Source organism: Stegodyphus dumicola, chromosome 12 (genome assembly GCF_044657685.1).
Source record: "Stegodyphus dumicola isolate Sdum_Otavi_A_Nest chromosome 12, ASM4465768v1".
Lineage (NCBI taxonomy): Eukaryota > Metazoa > Arthropoda > Arachnida > Araneae > Eresidae > Stegodyphus > Stegodyphus dumicola.
In genome coordinates, this window is record NC_140779.1 from 115355881 (window position 1) to 115372488 (window position 16608).

The 16608-nt window shown below is 32.8% G+C and overlaps 1 protein-coding gene across 1 annotated transcript in view; it reads left to right on the plus strand.

Moving 5' to 3' along the window:
- The window catches only part of LOC118202792 (uncharacterized), a 45947-nt gene continuing 29339 nt past the window's right edge, over positions 1 to 16608 (plus strand). Inside the window, exon 1 of the mRNA XM_085806846.1 lies at positions 1 to 1461. Within this exon, the coding sequence (XP_085662972.1) occupies positions 566 to 1461 (896 nt within the window). The 5' untranslated portion in view covers positions 1 to 565. The remainder of the gene's footprint in view (positions 1462 to 16608) is intronic.

The window sequence follows — 16608 nt, forward strand, 5'->3', positions numbered from 1 at the left end:
TATTCTAAGAGTTCATTATTTAACGCAAATTCATACTCGTATGCACGGAGAAATCGCTATCGGAAGTTCCGCCGTTTCATATTATACGGCCTAGTGCTCGTGACGTCACAGACCAGTCCGACGGCTTTATATCTAGGAGGCACTTTATTCTTTGGCCCAGGTGTCTCAAACACCGTACAATCAGAGAGGAAGAGACGTCTTTGTTAAGTTGTCCGGAAGTGAAAAGAGCGCACCTGCCTAGATTACAAACGGAAATTCTTCTGCCTCCCAGCTTATTGTTGCCTGATCTACTGTTTGAGGGCTTGGAGTCTCGTTGCTGTGGATCTTTTGTTTACTTCTTTTAACCTTTCTTCCTGTGAAGCAAAGAATTTGTAGGGACAAGTGCCCTTGCAGTTTTATTTGTCCTTCAGTCGGACACATCTTGCTATTCCTCATCAACTATTCGATTCGATTCATGTGAAATTCGCAGTATACAGTTACAGTTAGAGATTCAAGTGTTTAAATCAGTTAGAAGATTATAATAAAAGGACGAATTTTAAATTGCATATTACTGTGTGACGCAAAAATGGAAATTTCAGACATGATATTCTGGTTAACTGAGGGTAGTGCGGTGGAATACTTGGATTTGTGCTGTCAGGAATTTCAAGAAAAACGAAATAGAACACTAATTTATGCACTGGATTTATGTGTAGCCCCTCGACGATATTCCTATTCGGATAAGAAGCGCAAGGAATTGGTTAGATATTGGAGAGAAAGCCATGGAAATGAATATTTTCCTTCGCTTAATTTGACTGATTATCAAAGTTTCCCTAATAGAAAACTGATTGAAATATTTAGAATAAGGAGGGAAGGAGTCCATTTAATAGATGCTGGAAAATACTCTTTTTTTCTCGATTTCAGTAAATCGATATTAGAAAGACTGGAAATGAAATGGGAACTAAAAACAGCTAAGCATTTTTTGAAACATCTCAAGGCATATAATGACTACACTCAAAAATCACTTTTTCCTATTTTGGACTCTTGGGATCCCGGGAACGTAACATTTGAGAAACCTCCTATAGTTTATCCTAGTACATTTATTCAAAACTACTTCATGAATTTAGTGAAGAAGGAAACAGGTCAGAAGTTGATGAAGCTTCTTTTCGAAAACCTTTGTGCAGATTCCAGCCTCGTTGTGGAACTTTTTCATACAATGTGCGTGCGTGGTTTTTATAAAATGCATCTTTTATTTAAAGCTGAAGTAATGGAATATATTTTCTATCACTGTAAGAAAGAAAAGTATCGTATTACCCACTTTTTTCATGCCCTTCGGGAAGAGTCCCTATATAAAACACTAATTCGCTCTAGTCCAAAACATTTGCTTGTACTCCTCAAATACGGCTTCAAATTTATATTCAAGGGGGACTGGCAGTTTATGTATTTTCTTGAGCTTTATCCAACAATGAATGGGCGGTTTTACATGTAAGTCTTTTTTATTAATTTTCTTTTTTCATTTTGCTTATTTTTATTATAAACCTTTGTTTAGTTCACTGATGATGTTTGTCGCTCTACTTGGAAGTTTCTCATCGATTTTTAACCTGATAAGCTAGTGAGTTCATATTTTGTATAGACACTGTTTGTGGCTGACAATGCAATCGGTGACGAAACGATTTGTTTAAAAATTCGATTTAGAATTTTTGTTTTTAATATTAATGCTTAAACTTTTTTCCCACGTTTAACGAACTAAATAGAAAGGTCAGAAATTTGCAGTTTACAAAATCAGACTATTCATGAAAAATATTTTAAACGAAATTTGCATCACGTTTTTAATAATATTTCTGCATTTTCGGTGAATTTCGAAAAGCACTCGAATTTTTCGAACGTTTGGTTTTCAAATTTTTAAAAAAGTATTAATTGGTGATTTTCTACATCTCTGTTATTACACAATGACGAATCTTCCTGCAGGTATGTATATATGTTACTCGCACTGTGAAAAACGATGGTACCTAGAGCTATAAAATTTTGAATAACGTAATCCTCTACCCGAACATGTGCACCTGGAAGCCCGCATTTTGATTTTCGAATTTCTTTTATTATTAATACTTTGCAAAGACAATATGAAAGTTGGAAAATCGCAAATCCGTTTTCGCAAATCGTTATCGGGTGTTCATTTCAATTGAAAAAAAAAAAAAATAAAGCTCTATTCTATTTATTCTACGTTTCCTAGTCTATTTATTTCTACCTTTTGTAAAATAAGGTAGTTGCATGACCCCCCCCCCAAAAAAAAAAATCGCAAATCATAATTAGGTTATATTTTCGTAAATCGTTATCGGGAGTTAATTGCAATTGAAAAAATAAAGCTCTATTATATTTATTTCTACCTTTTGTAAAATAAAATAGCTACCTCAGATGCTAAATTTATGTAGGGAAGAAGGACCAGAAAGGTAAAATACAACTTCTTATTTAAGCTCAATGCTCCTAAAATATATTAGAATATATACAGGTGACACTTGTATATTAAAGTGGCCACCATAACAAAATAAGCTGATTGAATTGCCAATTTTGTAACATGTAACTTAAATATTGCAAGGCTCTGTCTGCTTTAATAAGGCTGCTTATTTTATTTCATACATTTATACCTGTAGTTAATTTGTATTTGAAATTGTGAATAATTCATAAAATGCTGGTGAACAAAACCTGTGTCTATACATAAGAATTAGCTTTAATAAAATAAGTAGCATCAAAGTCTAATAATTTACGCTAATTGCTCTAAAAACCCCATACTTTTCTTCAAAACAGCACTTGAGTTATTAATTGTGTTAACAATGCAGTTGTTCTACATTTTTATGCACAGTGCTGTTACTTTCATTCTTTGGTTCAAAAAAGTGAATGGAATTATACATTCTGAAAATTAGTTCACAGCAATAAATAATCTTTTACTCGTATACAATTAAATTTTCATAATTTAAATTTAAATTAGCTTTATGCGAATGAGAAAATTTGATAAATTCTTATGAAATGTATAATATTTTTAAACAAGTGCATTTTTAGCCACTGGTTCTTTTTAACTTAAATTCATATGCATTGTTTTTTAACTTAAATTCATATGCATTGTATGCAAGATAAATAGGTATTCTTCTGTTATCAGGACAAGATTCAGAATTATGTATATGTGCATGTATGGATGGATGGATGTGTGTGTAAGTGCATACATGCATATATATATATATATATACATACACACATGCATACATATCTACATTTCTGAAACTGATCCCAATAACAAAATAGTAATAATTAAATAACATCCTGACTACTGGGAATCTGAGGTCAGAACTTTCATTAGTTGCACCTATCACATAACTTCAGAGATATAACTGTATTGTATTTTAGTACTTAAATATTAGCTTGTTAAAGTTAAAAGTAGCAAAGCTGAAGAATGCAAATGTGATATATTTCTTAACAATCTTGTACAGTAATCGCTCTTTAATAATGGTTTTGATTATCCGCAGAATAAAGAAAACTAAAAAAGGTTATGAAAATTAGTTTGTTGAATTGAGATTGGCCAAATGTCAAAGATTTATTTGCTTATAAATTATTTCTACATATAACTGAAATTTTATGATATGTGCTTGCTGGCTTCAGTTGTGAATAGTACTGCTATTATGACAGTTTAACTCTGGATATTTGCACCATGTTACCTCAAATTGGAACTGTAGGATAAAGCATAGTAAAAAAAAATGTTGGGAGGTCATAAATAAAATAAACGCAGAAATTTACTCAAGCCATTATTATTGTGAATGAATAGAACAGCAGCTAGCAAATTTATTATAATTCAAAATTAATGTTCAAATTGTCATTATTGAGAATAATGTTCATTTTTGTGAAAGAGAAAGTGGACAGTGTTAAGCCAGACAGTTTTTATGATAGAAATATTAACTGAAATGCAAAAGAACAACAAAATTATGAATTTAACCTCATTAATATTTTTATTCATTTCAGTTTTATCATTAAACATATTTATTGCTTCTGTATCATGCCAAATAGACTGGCTACATGGACGTTTTCATAATTTTCTATATGTATGATATGAATTTATGCTTTCAAAAAGCTAACCTAGTATTATCAGTCACTTTCTAATTAAAATGCATTCAAAAAGCTAACCTAGCATTATAAGTCACTTTAAAATCCCAGTACTCGGTTAATTTAGCATTTGTAGCATCAGTGTTTTTATACTATACTACAAGTGTTATTAATATTTTAATTTAGTGCTGCATTTTAATAACTTTAACATTTATTTTGTTCAATAAATAAATGAACTAAAAATATAAATTAATTTATTACAATTCTATTTTGTAATTATTATGCAAATTGTTTCATGTTTATAATTTTTAACGCTTCCAGCTGATTTAGTGAGCAGAAACAGCAGACTAGTATATATGGAGGAGCTGTCAGCTAAGTTATGCAACAAAATTATTCATCCTGCTGTCAGCATCATTCTAGTAGTGTCATTAAGCTGTAATCACCCAAGGTCAACAACTCCAGGGCAAATGGCTGAATCAAGCAAACCAAGCAACATTCTAAAAAGAAACATTAAACAAAATAAAAACTTAATACCTAAATCTTGATAAATCAGACAATTATGCCATAAAACCTGCATACCAATTCTTCAGTTGCTAGATGGCAATACACTGACTTATAGTGTCCTTCAATGAAATCATTTTAAAGCAAGCTTATCAGATGATAAGCAAAAGTATGGTAATGATTGCATTGCTAGATAGCTCCTACAGTAAGCCAACTGTAATGTCTCACAGTGCTGTTACTATTAAAATTCTAGCTTATGTGTTATTACTTCATTTTCATATGGAAAGCCTTCATACGAAATTGATAGCATATAGTTCAATTTATATATGCTCTGTGAAAGTAATTGCCATTGAATCTAGAATTAATGCATCATGATTCCTGATGAAATGTGATTTGAGACAAAATTTCTTAAATTAGAAAATACCAAAACAGATAAATAGGAAATGAAAGATGAAATTTATGTATTTTATACTGAAATGAAGATCTCGGTAAAGTGGCTGTATTCGAAGTTTAATGATAGATTTTTTTTTTTTTTTTTTTGTGCTAAAATGATGTGCTGTGAAAATTTTATTTTTATTAATATTTATAATTTTTTTCCAAGGTGTCTATGTTTAAGCTATTTTAAATTTTTTTTCTCTTTTTATTATTAAAAAATGTCTTCTTTGTCATCATTACATTCAAATCCATCTCATAACCATTTTAAAATGAAGGAAATTTCTTTCTTTTTAATAGTTTAAGAATATTTTCACAAAATATAATTACAGAAGAAGTGAACTGATACATGTATAATTATATGTCTATATATAAAAAAGAATTTTTGAGAAAGATCCTTTATTTAATAGTAGAGACATTTAATATGAGCTATGTAATATTAGTTGAAATATTTGTCAAAGGAATATTTAATCAAACTATATTTATTATGTTTTAAGAAAAATCACTGTAATTTTAAAAGTTGTTGAATTTAAAAGGAAGGGGGGGCACTGCTGTTATTTCAAAACTCTAATAAAATAATTCTTTATTCCTGTCTGTGAGTGTATGAGAAAGAAATAATCATCTGTTTATTTTTTGTAATGGTAGGAAAATTATCTGTGTATTTAATATAAAATTGTATGCATGTAAATATTTTTTTTAATTTATTATTTTAATTGTGTTTTCAATTTTTATTCATTAAATTATATATATATATTTAAAATTCAGCTTAATATTATTAACAAGGACTTTAATTGTTGATAAGTATTTTATATTTCATCCTGTCAAAAAATTTAATTTTCCTTTTGTGGTAGTTTTTCATACAGCTCTCATTTCCTGTTCAATAGTAAATATTGCATACTTATAATTTTATAAAAGATGCTTCCCTGCCCTGGAAAAAAAAAAGGGACACAGATACACTCTTAATTTAAAATTGATATATAAGATTAACCTGAAAATTAAGATTAGTCAATGGAACGAAATAACACATATGTCTTCAATAGAGGACAACACATATATAATTCTGTTAGCTTCATTTATCCCATTAGCTTTTTTACCCGATAATAAAATTCTAATTTTTTTTTAATGAGTGAAAAGTCATAAATAAAGCTAATGGTGCCTTTTAATGTAGTATAAGTAATCTTACTCTTCAGAGATAATACATTTTTTTAACTCTATCATTCGATTTTAAAATAAGCATAAATTTGAGTTTACTGTTGTTTTGTTTATCGATATTTATTTCAACATTCACATATCTGCAATTTCCTTCTCAATTTTTTAGAATATATTACGCATTTTTCTTTATGTTTATTATTTATAACACTCCTATTGTCTTTTGTGGATTCTAAACTGACTATGAATGAGGGAAATTTCCATTATTAAATATTTCCTATTAGCTTACATAACATATAAAAATACACATGTACAGAATGTTTGAGATAGGTTTTTATGCTTAGTAAATTGACCGTTCTAAGGATGGAAGAGCTGTAAAAAGATAAAATGTAATTTTCTAAAATCATTAGGTTTGTCAAAGCAAGAAATATGCCAAACATGCAAAATCCTATCTGCAGTAGCAGATCTAGTTATTGAGCCTCAGGATGGAAATCTCACTAGCCCCTCCACCCTTTATTATAATAATCACCATATAAAATGTCAACACAAATATATAAATAACATTTATTTAAATAAAATTAAATATTTGAATTGATTTGGAAAACAAAAGTTTTAAGATTAAGGAAAAAATAATTTACATTAAGCAGATAAATTTATATTAAAAAAAGTCTTATTAATCAGCCATTTTTATGATTAAAAAAATGTTAAATTTTCTGTGAATAAAAAAAAAAAAAAAAAAAAAACTATAACTGTTTTTATGAGTTTAGACTTCTGAAAATTTGTTTATAGCTTCGTCAAAAATTCATTAATGCTTTTTTGCTGCTGTATTTATTTTCAATGCAAAAGACTGCCAAGCCATTAAATCTTAGCACATAGTTGATGGAAGATAGCTTTTAATCAACTTCAACTTCGTTAAACTTTTCTAGCAAGGAGCAACTGAAACATACACTGTAAAAAAATCTTAAGTGGCACATGTAAGTTAGGAACTGATTCTCGCAATACAGACAACTTTCTAGCTTCGTCCTTTTCAACATATGCTTAAAAAATCAAGGTTCTTCGGAGGCAACCCCTTAATCAGTGGCCTGTATGTTCTGCCCCTCCTCTACACCTTTGCCTAGGCAGGATATGAAAAAGATGCAACACACTAGCCTAATTTCCAATTGCTAGCAGGATTTATTTCCAATTACACCACGAAGGCGCTCGGCAATAAAGGAAAAAATTCCTTACATTTTCTCCCACTTCAAGGGCGACTAGGAAGGTGGAGACACATTTGCTAAATCCTGATATTGACAAATTACAGTCTAACACATTTTAGTTCGGGAGCCAACAGGCAGGAAAAATATGTGTTGTCCTAGCCGAGTTTCGAACTCCGGCCCTCTGATTGCTAGTGGGGTGTGCTTCCGATTATACCACTAAGGACCGCCTTAAAGAGAAAGAAATACCTTACAACTCTTCCTATTAATAATGATTAACTTTTTCTAGACTTGTTTTTCAGTAAATTAAATTAATAGAGTCATGTTCCATAGTTTTATGATACAGTCAAAAGACTTTAATCCGGAATGATCTATAATCCGGACCTCAAAGCTACAAACTTTCGGCGCATGCGTAAACGCAATTGCGCAAAGCTATTATGCGCATATACGTTTACGCATGCGCATTTAATGTATAACGGACGGTATAAGCTAAGCTCTAATTATCTATTTCAGTTAATATTGAAGATTGCGTTGTTCCTTAATCTTCTAATTGGATCCGGCTTATTATTTTTTGCAGACTGTTAAAGCAATTTTATAAAACTAAGCTTGAACTTTCGATTATGTCAAAAAGAATTTCCGATTCTGGAGCTGCCAAAGGATCTACAAAGCGAAAGCATGTTTCGATGTCCATCAAACAAAAAGTGGAATTGCTGCAAAAAATGGATAAAGGCATATCCTTTGTTTCTCTAACCATTCTGAATCTGTTTATCAATTTCACGCTGCTCTGTGGGGGGGGGGACGTCGCGGCGGCGCAATGAACTGGAAGTTGATCTGTCAGCATTATCCTTATCTTCAAGGCAGATGTTTTTATTTTATTTTATAATTCCTTACTAAATGCAGTATTTCACCTCGATATACTCCGTCTTTGATATGATTTAAATCAAATTCCTCGTCATTATAAATATCACGAATACACATCAAGTAGTTTTCTGGTTGCAATTTTCTAATTTCGACTATGCGTAATGTATGCTTTAGGCATGTGCGCGTTGAAAGAAATGTTTAATAAAGTAAACAAATAAAAATTAAACTTTTTTTTTGTAAATTTTGATACCCTTTAGATCATAATTGCTCTTTATTTCATAAATTACGGTTTCATATTTTTAATTTTATAATTTCTGCATGCCGTCTTACCAGATTTAAACTGATCATCTATAATCCAGAAAAACCGATAATCCGGATCGCCGAAGTCCCGACGAGTCCGGATTAAAAACTTTTGACTGTATAATATTTTTTCTTTAATTTTCATTACGACATATGAATAACCTTGCTAAGCTTCCCATCTTAAGGGGATCATCTGTCACATGTGTAATATTTAATAATTTGTAAATGGTAACATTTAATATTTAGTAACTTGTAATTGGCAACACTTTGGATACAGATTGAAAAAATAGAACTATGCTGGTATTGCAGTTCTCTGTGATTATACATTCTAAGATTGTAAATAAATAGTTTCTGAAAACTAAAAGAGTACCCTCATAATTTTATATGGTGTCAGGAGTGTTTTGCTTTCAAAATGGAAAGTTTAAAACCACCAGAGCCGATGAAATGTGATGGAAATCTGGCTTCGAATTGGCAGAGATGGCTGCAATCATTTGAAATATATGAAGTAGCTAGTGGATTACATAATAAAGAAGAGAAGGTAAGAGTTAATACTTTTCTTCATGTAATAGGAATTCGTGGTCTTGAAATATATAATACATTTCCTATAGAAGAGGGTAAAGAAATTAAATTAAGTGAAATTAAAACAAAATTTACAGAATATTGTATTCCTAAGAAAAATATTACATATGAAAGACATTTATTCTTTACTAGAAATCAAACCGCGTCAGAAACCATAGATGAATACGTAACTGATCTTCGAAATAAAGCTAGAACATGCGAGTTTGCACAATTAACAGATAGTTTAATAAAGGATAAAGTTGTTTGTGGTATTAAAGATGATATAGTGAGAGCAAGATTGTTACATGAAACAGAATTAACATTAGAAAAAGCTCTTGATATATGCAGATCTGCTGAAATAAGTGCACATCAAATGAAAATCATAAAGGATGAGGAAACTGCTGTAAACTTAGTGAAAAAGAAACTAAGTAAATATAATAAGAATACCTACAAAGAGGTAAATACCAATAAACAAAAGACAAAAGTTTGTTCTAAATGTGGAACATCTCATGAGTATCGAATGTGTCCAGCATATGGAAAAATCTGTCATAAATGTAAAAAGGCAAATCATTTTGCGAGTCAGTGTAAAAGCTATATAATAAAAAATGAAGCAGTCAAGGTAAACAAAAAAGATAGACAAATTAAATTAATAAATCATGACTCTGAGAAAGAGTTAGAATTTTATGTTGGCACATTAAACCTTAATTCAGATAACAAGGAAGAGAAATGGACTGTTGACGTTAATGTAAATAAAAGTAAACTAAATTTGCAGTTAGATACTGGAGCAATGTGCAATGTTATTTCTAAAAGCAAACTGAAATTGCTAAATGTTCCGATACAGAAGTCTGAAATTAAAAGATTAGTTACATTCTCTGGGAATAAAATGGATACTTTAGGAAAAGTAGTACTTAACTGCCAATATGGAAAAAATAATTATGTTGTGGAATTCCAAGTTATTGACAAAGAAGTACCTTCTATATTAGGATTAAAATCATGTTTGCAACTAGGTTTGATTCAGAAAGTAATGTCTGTTTACACTGAAGACTTACTGGAGGAATACAAAGATGTATTTTAAGGCTTAGGTTGTTTGAATGGAGAATATAAAATCCAGTTAAAACAAGATGTAACGCCAGTCATTCATCCTCCAAGAAAAATACCCATAGCTATATGTGATAAAGTTAAGAAAGAATTACAAAGAATGGAAAATTTAAATGTTATTGAGAAAGTAAGAGAACCAACTGAATGGGTAAATTCAATGGTTACAGTTGTCAAACCGAACAAAATAAGAATATGTTTAGATCCTAGAGATTTAAATAAAGCTATAAAACGAGAACATTATCCGATGTTAACCATTGACGAAGTTGTCAGTAGAATGCCTAACGCAAAAATATTTTCTGTTTTAGATGCTAATAGTGCTTTTTGGCAAATCCAGCTTGACGAAGAAAGTAGTAATTTGTGTACATTCAATACACCTTTTGGCAGATACAAATTTAAAAGATTACCTTTTGGCATATGTTCAGCTCCAGAAATTTGCCAAAGAAAATTAAGCCAAATAATAGAAGGTCTAGATGGCGTTGAATGTATTATAGATGATATCTTAATATGGGGATCTAATGAAAAGGAACATGAGCTACGACTTAAAAAAGTACTCCAGAGAGCACGAGAAAATAATTTGAAGTTCAATAAGGCTAAATGTAAAATAAAAGTTAATCGTGTGAATTATATAGGACACGAGTTAAGTGAAAATGGACTAAAACCTGATTTTTCTAAAGTGGAAGCAATTGTTAAAATGCCAGAACCTACAGATGTGCCTTCGCTACAAAGATTTTTGGGAATGATTAATTATTTAGCCAAATTTATTCCTAACTTAACTACTATTACTGCCCCATTAAGACAGTTACTTGAGAAAAATGTCCTCTGGCACTGGACTGAAAAGCATCAAAAAGCTTTCGAAACACTTAAAGAACTGATTGCAAAAGCACCCGTATTAAAATTCTATGATGTTAATAAGGATGTAACTCTTTCAGTAGATGCAAGTTCTGAAGGATTAGGTGCTGTTTTACTACAAGAAAACCAACCAATTGCTTATGCTTCCAGAGCTCTAACAAAAAGTCAGAAAAATTATGCTCAGATAGAAAAAGAGCTTTTAGCTATTACTTTTAGATGTTCTAAATTTCATCAATATATATATGGCAAACGTATTACAGTTGAAACTGATCATCGACCATTAGAAAGCATAACTAAGAAACCTCTTTTTAAAGCACCACAGCGATTTCAAAGAATGCTGTTATGGAAATTTCCGGTTATGTTTTTACCACCAATCCTCAAATTCCATATCACAGATTATGTTCTTACTGCATTAATATAAATATTAACAAGACATAGTGCACAATAAAAATTAAACTTTATTTAGGGACATCGCGCATACTCCCCGACAGCCTGCCTGTTTCGCTCTGCTCGCTACTCGTAAGAAACTTCTCCTCTAGGGTTGCCACACTTATCGGAGGGCGCAAGGCGCGCTCCTTATCGCCATCACCACAGAGTTTCCCCCCAGTTCCTTTAATGGCTATTCAAAGGAACGACATAGGTTATGAAATTATCTCACAGTATCCGTGCTGTCGGGTATTTTTACATGATTACAAAATTAGAATAGATCAAAATGAAATTCAATATATAACAAGGTATTGACACATATAATAAACATGAAATAACAAGAAGTATGTTAAGATATGAATTTAAAAAAAATGTTTTAAATTGTTATGTAAGAAGCAAGTTTCTTAGGGAAGTGAACATGTCTTCCGGATCTGGTGACAGTTTGTGTCTTAGAGAGTTCGTTTGCAGATTTATTCTGCTGAACTGTCTTTAAGTCTTTATTTGTTTTCAGTTCAGGCAAATTAGAGTCCGAAAGCAAATAGGCTGGTTTCACACGGTCTATAGACACAGTAGATTTCAGACCGTTAACATCTATTGTGAAAGTTTTGTCCGTTCTAGAAAGGACTTTATGCGGACCTGTGTATGGTTGGCACAGAGGTGGCTTTACTCGATCGACACGTAAGTATACATGCGTACACGACTTTAAGGTAGCACTTACGTAACATTTTTCTTGGCAATGTGCAGATGTTGCTATTGGATTCAGTTGTTGCATTCTATGCCTAAGATTCATGATAAATTGTGTGTCATACGGAGATATCTTAGATGACGTTATCATATCACTAGGCAGCTTGAGAGTTGTGCCGTACACCAGTTCATCACAAGATGACTGTAGATCTTCCTTTACGGCTGTCCGAATACCAAGCATAACAACTGGTAGTGTTTCAGTCCAGTTATTGGTCTCGTGAGCCTTGAGAGAAGATTTTAAATGTCGATGAAATCGTTCAACAATGCCTTTTGACATTGGATGATAGGCTGTTGTTGTGATTCTGTTCGTACCCAAAATGCGCGTGAATTCTGCAAAAAGTGCGGATCTCATTTGAGAACCTTGGTCTGTTGTTATGATCGATGGGCAGCCAAAACGAGATATCCAACAGTTGAAGATGGCTCTGCAAATGGTTTCCGTTTTCATATCCGGGATGGGAATGGCTTCAGGCCATCTGGAGAATCTATCTATTAGAGTCAAAAGGTACACGTTGCCTTCTGATGGAGGTAACGGTCCGACGATATCCATATGGATTTCTGAAAAACGTGCATCAGGAAGAGAGAATGTGCCCAGTGGTGCTTTAGTATGCCTAGTAATTTTCGATTTTTGGCAAGATTCACAGGATTTCACCCAATTTTTGATATGACGTTTCATATCGGGCCATACATAACGAGAACAAATAAGCTTCGTAGTAGCTGCAATTCCTGGATGTGACAGATTATGCAGATGATTAAAGATGAGTCTGCGAAAGGAATTCGGAACAAATGGACGAGGAATGTCTGTTGATATGTCACAAAGAATATTACCATCAGAATATTGGCACGGTTTAAATTCCAGTTTCAAAGATGATGTGTTGTTTTTGAGAAGGTCTTGTACCTCCGGATCATGCCGTTGAGCTTCCGAAAATTTTTTAAAATCCAAAAATGGAGATTTTGTTATGGAATCAATTTCGATTCTTGAAAGAGCGTCAGCAACGACGTTTTTTGAACCTTGCACATGCCTAATATCAGTAGAGTACTGAGAAATAAAATCTAAATGTCGCAATTGTCGAGGTGAGCATTTATGAGGGTTCTGTTTAAAAGCGTATATTAACGGTTTTTGATCCGTATAAATTATAAAATTTCTGCCCTCTAACATGTGTCGGAATTTCTTAATTGCAGAATAAATTGAAAATAATTCCCTATCGTACGCGGACCATTTCTGTTGACTTTTATTGAGTTTCATAGAGAAAAATGCTATAGGTTCCCATGTTTGTTGAGACAACTGCATAAGTGTGCCGCCTATTGCGACGTCTGAGGCATCTACCCAGATGCTTAGCTGGGCTCCGGGAATAGGGTGTCTCAAAAGGGTAGCCTGAGCAATGGCATTTTTGGCAGCAATAAAGGCTTGTTCAGCATTCTCGTTCCAATTTAATTGTGGGGATGAATCCTGAATACGAGAACGAGATTTCTTTTTATTAATATAGCCTTCTGACAATTTTATTAAAGGAGAAAGAATATGTGCTGCTTTAGGTATGAAACATCTGTAAAAGTTAAACATGCCTAAAAATCGGCGAAGCTGAGTGAGAGTGGTAGGTTGAGGAAAATCTAAAATACATTTGACTTTGTCAGGAAGAGGTTCAATTCCGTTTTCACTAAGGTGAAAACCTAAGAAATCAATAGATGTTTGACCAAAGGTGCATTTTGAAACATTTATGCAAAGTCCATATTCCTGAAGTTTGGAAAATAAAGCTTTCAAATGCCTGCAATGTTCCTCAGAATCTTTAGAGGCTATGAGCAAGTCATCGACAAAAGCGTAAACGCCTTCTAAATCCCGCGTGACTTCATCTATAAAACGTTGAAAAGTCGCAGATGCATTGCATAAGCCGAATTGCATACGGGTACTTTCGAATAAACCGAATGGTGTGCATATGGCGGTTTTGTGGATGTCGGCTGGGTTAATTGGTATTTGATGGTATGCCTTAATCAGGTCGACATGACTAAAAATTTTAGTACCGTGCAATGCAGCAATAAAATCGGCTAAGCATGGAATAGGGTATTTGTCTTTTATTGTTTGAGCGTTCAATGCTCGATAATCTCCTACAGGTCTCCATTCCAGACTTCCCTTTTTTGGAACCATGTGAAGTGGGGATGCATAATTGCTGCTCGAAGGTCTCAAATGCCCCAATTGCATCATAGTTTGAAATTCTTGTTTTGCTATTTTTAAGCGATCTGGAGCTAACCGACGAGGTTTTGCAACCACAGGTGGACCTTTAGTTATGATATAATGAACGGTGTTATGTTTAACAGGTTGGTTAGGATCTGGTAATCTAGTAACTGAAGGAAATTCTTTTAAAATTTTGTGATATGGTGTATCATTAAATACAGTTTTTACTGAATAAATGCTTGCATTTTTCACGCAACCGACGGTTTTAAAATGCGTTTTTAAATCTTTGAGACATTTGTTTCTGAGATCAGGCACCAATTCAAAGAAATGGAGAAAATCTGCTCCAAGAATGGGTGTACTAACATTTGCTATAAGAAAAGTCCATGTAAACTGTCGTCTTAATTTGAAATCCAAAGAAAGTGTTTTTTGACCATAAACATGAATAGTAGAAGAATTAGCAGCGAAAAGTGTTTGTTGGGACGAATTCCGTTTTTGAGAATTATTTGCTGGAAGTAAGGACACGTCAGAGCCGGTATCGACCAAGAATGAAAGGTTTGTTCTACGGTCACGAACGAACAGGCGACGTGAAACTTGAGGCAAAGAATAAGTCGCCTCTATTCTTTGCTGGTTTCGTTTCCCTGCCATGAACAAGGTTTTGTACATTTGTCATCTCTACACTTTTTCCCAAAACGTCTATGATACCAGCAAACAGAATAATCTCTCCTTTTGGAATTGCTTCTTTCCTTATTGCGATCTCCGCGATTTGGCGAGCGACCACGAGAAAGAGAAATGTGATCAATACGTTTGTTTAATTTTTCTATTTGTTTAAATAATTTATCCTCAAGAGACTGATCGACTGTGCGAGAAACGGCACAAGTCCCTGGGGTTGGATTTACTTCTAAAATTCTGTCGGCAATTTCTGCAGCTTTATCTACAGTTAAATTGGAAACCGCTGCCAAAATAGACTGAACAGTCGAAGGCAAACGTTGAAGGAATAATTCTAACATTAAGTTATCAGGAACATTTAAAGATTCTGCTCGACGTTTCATATTTCTAAGCAAATCGGAAGGTTTTCGAGAACCTAATTCTTCTCCAGATAATAATTGGCGAATTTCTTGCTGAGAAGATTCTCCTGAACGATTTATTAACTCAGTTTTAAGCTTTGCATATGGATCAATAGGGTCTGGTTTCATAAGTAAATCCCGTACTAGTGATGCGATATCTGGAGGAAGATGAGAAACTACATAATTATATTTAGTAATGGATTCTGTGATAGGTTTGGGGGTGGCAAGAGCAAAAGTACTTTCACACATAATAAACCATAAAGATGGGTCTGATCGGTTATAAACCGGAATTTGGACGGCATAATCATAAGACATTGTGCAAGGTTTTTAAGCCAAAATAAAAGGAAAAATTTAACTAAAGAAAATGAAATTAAATGATAAGTAGAAAACAGAATTATAAAATGATCTATAATTACTACTCATCTGTGATCCGGAGGACAAAACCGATGTAATCCATTACTTCTGGTTTGGAGATCTTGAGTGATGGCTTGTAGTCAAAACCGAAAGTGCTTGAGAACTGTTCATACGATTTAACACAGTCCAGGTTACCATTATGGAAATTTCCGGTTATGTTTTTACCACCAATCCTCAAATTCCATATCACAGATTATGTTCTTACTGCATTAATATAAATATTAACAAGACATAGTGCACAATAAAAATTAAACTTTATTTAGGAACATCGCGCATACTCCCCGACAGCCTGCCTGTTTCGCTCTGCTCGCTACTCGTAAGAAACTTCTCCTCTAGGGTTGCCACACTTATCGGAGGGCGCAAGGCGCGCTCCTTATCGCCATCACCACACTGTTAAATTTACAAAAATATGATCTAGATGTACGATACAAAAAGGGGAAAGACTTATTAATAGCAGACACTTTGAGTAGAGCATATTTGAATACAACAGAAGAAGATAATGATGAAGATACAGAAATTTGTACACTGATTCCAGCATCTGATGACAAAATTTATGAATTAAAGAAAGAAAGTGAATGTGATGCTACACTACAGTGCTTAAAGAAATATATTCTGAGAGGCTGGCCAGAAAGGAAACATCAGGTAGAACCTCAAGTCAAAGTATTTTGGGACTACAGAGATGAGTTGACAATGGAAAATGATTTATTTTTCAAAGGAGGAAGGGTAATTATTCCTTTATCTATGCAAAAGGAAATGTTAAATTTAATTCATGAGGGTCATTTTGGTATAGAAA